Consider the following 9,011-nt stretch of genomic DNA (forward strand, 5'->3'; position numbering starts at 1 on the left):
AAAGACCGAGGAAGACCATTTTTGACTTCCTGTTCGGAGTCGACTCTGTTAGCCAAATATCTTTACAGAAACTCCAGTTATCCTTGGACCCCTACAACTGCAGTTGTAGGGGTCAAAATGGCCACCACTTCATTAGCAAACATAAATTATCAAGGTGTAAAAAGCAGGATTATAGGATTAGGATTATAATCAGCCGATCATGACATTCAAACAGCCGGAGGCGAGCGTTCAAAGGAGACGCTTGAGGTGTTTTTATTAACTTTGAAGTGATTTTGTTACAGCAGAGCAGCACAACAGAGAAACTGAAGGAGCCGAGTTCACATCCAGGGGGAACCAGCCTGAAGCTTTCAGAACTGGAGGAACGTTCGCCGCGGCTGATCCGAACGGGATTAAATCTGATCAAAAACGACGGGAAGTCGTCAAATTTAAAGACGTTTGATACGAGGTCAGTCGGTGTTCAATGTTTCACCTAAAGAGGCTCAAAAACCTGGTTTCAAAACAAACTCTTATTACTTTTCAGATTATTTCTTGAAATTCTTTTTGAAAAATACAAATTTATCCAAACAGACGCGAACTCAAACTCTGGTTTTATTAGAGAGTAAGGTGTTCTGTCAGTTTAAGGTTAAAATAAAACATTTAATGTTTAAAGATGAATAAATGTGGCATTATTTATCAGATTCTCTCATTCAGGACAGGAAATTTGAAGCCGTTCTGCTTCTCATCCAAGGCACTTTCTTCAAGACCACTTTAAGGGTTTTAAACTTTAAGGGTTATCAACTCAAAGTCATCTTTTTAAAAGAAGAGTGAACTGGATTTATGCCTTTAGACGTTTACTGAAACCGATCTGTTTAAACAGTTAAAACCCAAATAAATGAAGCTGAACGGTTTGACTGATATCTGATCAAACTGCTGATTGAAAAAAAGAAATCTGTTCAGTTTTATTAGCAGCCATCAGAATAAAATCACATTTCTTTCCTTTATTACATGAATATGATTTAAAGAGAAAAGCTGCTGAACATTTTCCACATCTGTAGCTCAAAAACCTCACATTTATTATCAGAAATCTGTCTTTTCTGTGTAGTTTAAGCTAAAAACAAGTTATTTTTAACGATTTCTTTTTTATAAATGAGCTAAAACAGTCCTTTATGCTTTAGTTTGGTTTTCTTTTTCATGGAAGCCTGTTTCCACCACTCTGACGAGAAAAAACAACATAATTATAAGATTACATTTAAGAAATATGACTTAAAATCTCATAATTATGGAATAGAAGAATAGAAAGATGCTTTATTGACCCCCTGAGGGAAATAATTAGGAGATTTCTCTTAATTAAAAGTTGCTAAATCACAATTATGAGACAGGAAATCATAACTTTGAGATATCTCATGATTATGTCAGGTTTTCTTTTTAAACTCCGTGGCAGAAATCAGTTTTTATAACCGTTTCCTTCAGTCAGTCTACAACTATTTGATCTAAACACTTTATACACAGAAAGTAAAAGATTTGTTCCACTTCCACACGACCTGTACGCAGAGTTCAATCGTCTGTTTAACATTTGGAAAGGCAGCTTTTTTTACAGACACAAAACCAATAAATAAAGCTCTGTGAGGTTATTATTAAACCAGTCAGACATTTTCAGTTTATTACAGGCATCACGAGGGACCGCAGCCGCCTCCGTTTGAAATCACGACCAGACTATTAAAACCTAAACAGTGATTTGACTCGATGGAAAAAGTGGAATCAAGTTTAAGAAAATCCAGACAGTAATGTCACGTTAATTAAAAAAAAAGAAAAAATAAAGGCTTGTTCCATCACTTGGGAGGTGAAATGTTAAAAACCTTTAAAAGAAGCCGAGCAGCTCAGCTCTGTTTTACACGTGAAGGGGCTCCAAACAAAAAATAAAACACATTAATGCATTTCCTGTACCGAGTTCAGGTTTATCAGACCGGATCGAGTCAGTTTACCAAACTTTAACGTTATTTTTATTTTTTTTTGAGTGTACGCTCGTCTTTTTTTTTACCCTACAGCAGAATCTCAAACAAACGATGAACCCAAAGCTGAAAGCAGATCGATCTCCTCGTCGCTCGCAGCCTCGCCTTCAGAATATAGAAAATATAACACTATATTTTACAAGAAGACTATCAGAACATCTATTATCTTACAAGGAACAGGCAGAGTATTTACAGCAGGCGTGAACCCTCCAGGTCAAAGTTCTGTGGAGAAAAATAAAAAAGAAAGAAAAAGCGAGAGCGATCTGAAAACGAACACTTTGGATCCAAACCTGATTTTCTATTTAAATTAAGAGGATTAGAAGAATATATTTATAATTGTAAGGATGTGTAGATAAATATGGAGGATTTTAATTAACTAACTCGCTGTGTTTCTAGTTGTTTAACCGATAAGCTTCTGATGCGTTGTTTTGTTTAACAGATATTTCACGATGACACAAATCGGTTTAATGAGATAAAAACCTAAAAGCGGGGGAGTTTTGTTGGACCGCGTTCAGATTCATCCGATGCAAAGTGTTCGCTTTGACTCGACTCTCCTTGAAGGCAGGTTATTAAAACGATGCTTCGGATCTCCTGAAGCAGGTTTCTGCTGAAAACTTGTGAACAAATAAGATCTCGTTTTATTGCAGACGACTCTGAACGACCTCAGGTTAATTCTGACTCGAGATCAAAGTGGATCTTAAAACTACGGAGCGCCGCAAGGGTCACGGTCGAAGCTTGTAAACTCGACATCGTTTGGGTTCGGTGACATTTGGACAAATTCATCAAACATCACCTCCCGTCGCCTGCAGACAAGAAGCCACGGCGGTCACGTTACACCATTATTTATAGAGTTGTTGTTAACGGCAGCAGCTAGCTGTAGCACTTCCGATGCAGCCTGGGGCTTTTCCAGCAGGGGTATCATCGTTTTTAAAGCTTTTCGAAAACAGCGCTCGCGTGAACTGCTGTGAAATCTTTGAGGCTGAAGTCGTTTCAAGGCGACAGGGATCCACTTTGGTTTGGGCTTTTCGCTCAGACTAGCCGTTAGCTCATCAGTCGGGTCAGAGTTAAACCGTTTCTACAGGCTGAGGTCGTTCAAAGAGCCACCTGCAACAGGTAAGACGTTAACTGTTCAAAACCGTTTCAAAGAACCCCACTTCAAAAAGATCTGAACTATCCCTTTAAGTGCTACAGAGAATGATGAAGTGCTTTAAGATGGAGTCCACGAAAACGAACTCCTGCGTCTCAGTCAATCACACGGACGACTCGACGGTCCGCTGAAAGCCGCCGTGCCGCCAGGAGGCGTTTGGTCCGAGAGGCGGTGGTCAGTCTGCGTTGGGACGGACGGCGTGGGATGGCGAACGGAACTCTACCACGGTACGACAGCGAGGAACGTGAGGGGCGGGTCCGGTGTCAGCGGCGCTCTGTGGGGGGTGAGAAACTGAAAGGAGCGAGCGCAGCCATCATGACTGAGGACTGCTCTGGACCGAGTTTACTGAGTCTGACTCCTCCTCCTCCTCCTCGTACTCTTCCTCCTCACGCAGGGGGCCGTTGTGCCTTTCCTGCCTGCCTGAGGGGGCACTGTCCCTGGGCACAGCTGGACTTCCAGTCCCAGGCTTCTCGGGGCCTCTGGAGGCCTGAAGTCTGTTAGACGGGGTCGGGCTTTGGCCCCTCCCCCTTTCCTGAGCGTCACTGTCGTTTCTCCTGTCAGCCCTCCTCTCAACTGCCGAGGACTTTTTACTCACAGTCTTCTGTCCTTCGTCCTCCTCTTCTTCATCATCGGAGTCGATGCGGTTGAGTCTTTTGCGGATCGGTCGGCCATCTTCTGATGAAGAATCCGAGTCCTCGGATTCGTCCTCATCCTCCTCGTCTGTGGAAGGTCGTCGTTTCTTCAGCATCTGAGCGAGCCGCCGGCGCCGCTGCTCCGACAGGATCTCCCTCCTCCTCCCCCTGCCCATCTTCTCCAGATCCTCTTCCTCCCTGTCTGTCCGCGATAATCTCCTCCGCTTGTCGTCGCGCCTCTCCAGCTGCCTCCTCTTCATTCTCCTCCTTCGCTCCTCGGCGCCCTCGTCTTCCTCGTATCCTCTTTGCTTTTCTCTCCTCCTTCTGCCCCGGAGGTCCTCCTGCTCCTCTCTTCTTCTCTTGTTCACTCTCCTTCTCTGGTCGTCTTCATCCTCGTCCTCATAGTCGTCCTCTTCCTCGGAGTCTTTAGACACTAAAGGGAAGAAATCCAGATGTGGAAATTAAAAAAAGGATTTAATAAAACTCAGATTATATAAGTTCAAGTTGCTCATTGCATAAAAAATAATCGACTAAGTGCAGCCTATTAAAGGTCAAGCTTCCAGATGGTTTGTGGCAGATTCATCTGAATGATTTGTTTACATTGAGCGCGTACCCACGTTTCAGAGCTGCAGATCAATATATCTGGAAAGCTGCTGGAGTAAACGCTTTCAAACAGAAACTAACCGTCGCTGAAGTCGCTCGACAGGCGCTCTTTGCGCGGCCTGCCGCGGCGTTTCGCCTTGTCCCGCTCAGCGGAGGGGCGGGAGTTGTCCGACGACTCCGAGGTCTCCCGGTAGTTGACCTGCTGGCGCTGGCCCCGCCTCAGACCCCGCCTCTTTTTGTCTGCGTCGCTGTCGGTCATGTCGCTGAACTGATCCGAGTCTGAAAAGAAAAGAAGACTTTAATAAGTGAATAAATCAGGTTTGGGTTTCAGAGTGGAGGTTCTTCTGAGGTTAGTTACAGTTTTTTTTCTTTTGTGACGTAAATAACTTGTTGGCTGTGGCGGCCATCTGGAATTGTGTTGAGAAAGGTTAATCAGTTGTAAATGTACATCCAGTGTTTGTCCAGCGGCTCATAAGATATTTTACTAACAGACAGACAGAAACTAAACATTATTACCCTCCTGGGTGATAATAAATTAGCATTAAGAGTCATTCTTCACCCATCTCTATATCGCTGTCTTCCTCCTCTTCCTCGGTGGAGCGTCTCCGTCCCCGTCTCCTGCCCCGGCGTTGGGTCTTCTTTGGTTTAAATTTTGGTGCCCCTCTCATCCCCCGTTTGGGCCGGGTCCCTCTGTCCCAGCTACCCACGTCACTGCCTGCATCCTCGTCTTCCTCCTCGGCGTCATCATCTCCCCCCGACGCGCCAAACTCCTCATCCTCTGAGCTGTGAGAGGGAGGAGGAGGAGGAGGAAGAGGAGGAGTGAGATGACTTCAGGGAGAGGAGGGCAGAAGTCTGAGGGGAAATCTCTGATTCTGACCTGTTACTGAGCAGGAACTCGTCTTCGCTCTCTATCGCCGTGCTGTCGCTCTCCAGGTCGTTCAGTCGCCGTTTCTTCCTGTTCCTGGCCAACCGGGTCTGGCTTCTGATTGGACGCTGGCCGTCCTTCCCGTCGTCTGAGAGGACGGAGGTGATGTCTTTGCCCGTCCCTGCTCCTGGACCACAGTAAAAGTGAAACGACTCAGAGTTTGTCTCAGGAAAAAACAAACACCGTCTCCTGGATGTGCTGCAGAAACAAGATTTTATTAAAATGTCTAAAAAATGTAAAAAAAAGTTTGTTTTGTGCTTTTTGAACCGTTCATACATGAAAATGTTCGGCTCATTCAGGAGAAGAGTTCTACGACTTTTAGTATTTGTAACTATTATACTTTATTTACCTTTATTTACAAATATTTTCCCCATAGAGACACAGATTTATTAAATTCCTTCAGAAACTTTATTCTCTGAAATCTGCTTCAGCATGATATTTCTATTTTTGTCTTTTTTTTGCTACTATTGGCTTTTAGCTACTGCCTTACACATTTTAGCTTTCAGTCAGTTTTGCTAATTAGAGATCATCTACAGTTTTTCAGATTTTTTTGCCTTCAGCTACAGTTTTGCCAGATTCAGTTATTAGCTACAGTTTCTTTAATTTTAGTTTTGTTCTGCTCGTTTTATCTTTAACCACTCGGCTTCAGCTTCTTCCATATTTTCTTCCCCAGTTAGAAGATTAAAATCTGCCCGATGGTCCACTCACCACCACAGATGTCCCCGATGTCCTCCTCGATCGCCTCGTCGATGGCATCGTCAAAGTCATCAAACCTGCAGCAGAACGAGCGTTTCAAAGGCTGCTTCAGTCACATTTTTAATTTACATTTTAAGTTCCAGCTGGTTGTGAAGGATCGAGTTTTCCTCCCATGAAACATAAACACTGACTTCATAAAACCCTCCAACATAAGAAACAGTCGCTGCTTTCACCTGTAGCTGATGTGTTTTCTGGTTCTGGTCGATCTCCTGCCCAGATTTTTGCTCTTTTTTGAATCTTTCGGCTTTGCAGTTTTCTCCTCCTCTTCGTCTTCATCACCCTCCTGAAAAAAAAGGTGATTTAATTTCAGCGTTAAAAAACAGACACGTAGCTTAAACTGTCACAACATTTCTGCCCTCAGTTTTTTTTTAACTTATAAACAAACAAATCTGCTTGTATCGGGTGCAAACATTAAGATAAACCTGTTTCGTTCTGAAATGATGACTTTAAAGCACAAACCTACAGACAGCAGCCTGCGTGTTTGAGGAGATATCGATGGTTTCAGTAAGTCGGTGAAACTTTACTTACAGGAATTATGTTCTCCACGCTGATCCCCACGTACACCAGCCGTTCCCTCCTGAATGAACAAAAAGGCGAGGTCTGATTTTTATATTCCCTTTGTTTTTGTACGACAGCCGAGAACATAATTCCGGCGTGTTTACCTCCTTTCCGCTCGCTCTCTTTTCTTCAGAGCGCTGTCCAGATTCTGCAGCTGCTCCTCCAGTTTCTCACACAGCATCTTCTAAAAGAGGAAATCCACAAGAACTATTTCAGTTTTATAAACTTATACCGGTTATAGAGGTTTAACTTGTCCAGGTGAGGTTTCTGTTGATATTAAAACCAAACCGATGGTTAAAAACCAGAACAATGATTTGTTAAAGGTGTTACGCTCACGTGTTGACACGGTGGACAGAACCATTCTCCGTCTGGGATCAGCATGAGTGGCGGCCGCAGGCAGGCCGTGTGGTATCCTTTATCACACGAGTCACACAGCAGGATCTGAGGAAACAAACACGGAGCCAGTGGGAAAATAAATAAATAACACACAGAGGACATCCAAACTAAAACCCAGAGCAACCAAGGTGCCTTCAGAGGTCACCTGAATCCACCTGTGTGTAATTTAACCTCAGGATAAATCCAGCTGTTCTGTGATGGCTGCAGATATTTGATTCGGAGCAGTCAAACAGCAACATGGAGACCAAGGAACACACTGGACAGGTCAGAGATAAAGTTGTTGAGAAGTTTAAAGCTGGTTATAAAACAATATTTAAAGCTTTGAACATCTCATGGAGTTCTGTTCAATCCATCATCTAAAGATGGAAAGACTTCAGCAAACCCACCGAGACACGGCCGTCCACCTCACCTGACAGAATGACCATTAATCAGAGAAGCAGTCAAGAGAGATTCCGCAGCTCAGGTGGGACAATCTGTCCACAATAATAGTGTCCACGGGACAACTATTAGTCCACAAATCTGGCCTTTATGGAAGAGAAAGCCATGAGAAGTCCTGTTTGCTACAAGCCACATACAGATGCAGAAACAAATCAAAAGGTGCTCCAAATTAACCCTGCATTTCACTCTGAGAACATCATCCCCAGTGTGAAACACGGCGGCGGCAGCACCATGCTGCGGGGATGCTTCTCTTCAGCCGGAACAGGAAAGCTGATGAGTTGGCGGGAAAATGGACAATCCTGGAAGACAACCTGTTAGAGGCTGGAGCGGAGGTTTGGCTTCTAGCTGGACAACGACCAGAACCACCCAGGCAGATCTACAACGGAACGGGTCAGACCAAAGCTTATTCATGTGTTGGAACGGCCCAATTAAAGTCTTGACCTGAAAACTGCTCTTCAGACACTCTCCATCCATTTTGCAAAGGAAAATGGGAACAATTTAAGCCTCTAGATGTTCAAACCTGGTATAGACGAACCCTAAAAGACTGAAATGACAGCAACAGGTGGTTCTACAAAGTATCGACTCAGGAGGGATGAATTTAAATGTACGCCACACTTTTCAGGCTTTTATTGGTAAAATAAAACCTTCCACTTCGCAGTTCTGCTCTATTTTGTGTTAGTCCAACACATAAAACTCCTGTAAAAGACTTTGAAGTTTGTGGTTGGAACAGGACAAGATGTGGTGACGGGGGATGAAAAGTTCTTCAAAGTTCTGCAGCTTTGAAAGGAAACCAGAACAAACAAATGTTTGAGTCTGTGCCATAAAGCAGTCGGTTCTTACCAGCTCGGGATGGTTTGGGAGGCCGCAGTGAGTGCAGGCGTCCTCGCTGGGAATCTGCTCCGATTTACACGATTCTTCCTCCGAGTCGCTCCCTCCTTCACCCTCCTCCTCCTCCTCCTCCTCCTCCTCTCCCCGTTTCCTCCCCCTGTCCTCTGCCTCGCCTTCCTCGTTCGGTCTGCGTCTCTTCGGGCGAATGTTGGTCCACCGGGGTCGTCCGTGCCTCCGTTTCCCCTAAAACGACATCATAAAAACTGTCATGAAGGAAAAAAACAGACGAACAAGCAGTGAAATATACTTTTGTTTTCGGCTCACAGATTTAGAAAGTGGTTACCCTTCGTTTCCTAAATTTCCCAGCAGGCTCGGCTTTTCTTTCTTTCGCTGCAGGCGAGCCGTGCTCCTCGTCGTCTCCTTCCTCCTCCTCCTCTTCCTCGCCCTCTGCCTGCTCTTCCTCCCTCGCTCTGGCCGGTGTCGTCTGCTTCTTCTGTGGTTTCTTCCTCTGACTCTCAGCCGCCTTCGAACTCGGCCTGCAGTTTGGCAAAGCAGATGATCTTCAAGAAAAAAGAAAAGATTTAGATGAGATGAATTTGTGGCGAGAAGAAGCCGTAACTGAACGCTGAGTCAGCATTCTGTTTCCTGCTTTATAGTTTCCTCTGTACCAGGGACGTGCGGTCAGGGGAGGCAGGTGAGGCAGAGCCTCCCCTGTCATCATGACAAGAAAAAAAAAAAAT

General features: G+C 44.5%; 1 protein-coding gene across 2 annotated transcripts in view; it reads right to left on the reverse strand.

The window, feature by feature from the left end:
- Positions 1-913: 913 nt before the first annotated feature.
- rsf1a (remodeling and spacing factor 1a) overlaps positions 914-9,011 on the reverse strand; it is a 14,611-nt gene continuing 6,513 nt past the window's right edge. The window contains exons 8-18 of one of the 2 annotated variants that reach the window (XM_017438009.3): positions 8,615-8,807; positions 8,284-8,514; positions 6,946-7,050; positions 6,714-6,793; positions 6,580-6,628; positions 6,225-6,334; positions 6,004-6,068; positions 5,248-5,422; positions 4,930-5,153; positions 4,452-4,649; positions 914-4,200 (exon numbers count right to left, since the gene is read on the reverse strand). In XM_017438009.3, the coding sequence (XP_017293498.1) occupies positions 3,449-4,200; positions 4,452-4,649; positions 4,930-5,153; positions 5,248-5,422; positions 6,004-6,068; positions 6,225-6,334; positions 6,580-6,628; positions 6,714-6,793; positions 6,946-7,050; positions 8,284-8,514; positions 8,615-8,807 (2,182 nt within the window). In that variant the 3' untranslated portion in view covers positions 914-3,448. Of the gene's footprint in view, positions 4,201-4,451; positions 4,650-4,929; positions 5,154-5,247; positions 5,423-6,003; positions 6,069-6,224; positions 6,335-6,579; positions 6,629-6,713; positions 6,794-6,945; positions 7,051-8,283; positions 8,515-8,614; positions 8,832-9,011 lie in introns of both variants that reach the window. The other variant, XM_017438008.3, reaches the window with a different exon arrangement.

The sequence above is a fragment of the Kryptolebias marmoratus genome, linkage group LG2, assembly GCF_001649575.2.
Source record: "Kryptolebias marmoratus isolate JLee-2015 linkage group LG2, ASM164957v2, whole genome shotgun sequence".
Taxonomy (NCBI): Eukaryota; Metazoa; Chordata; class Actinopteri; order Cyprinodontiformes; family Rivulidae; genus Kryptolebias; species Kryptolebias marmoratus.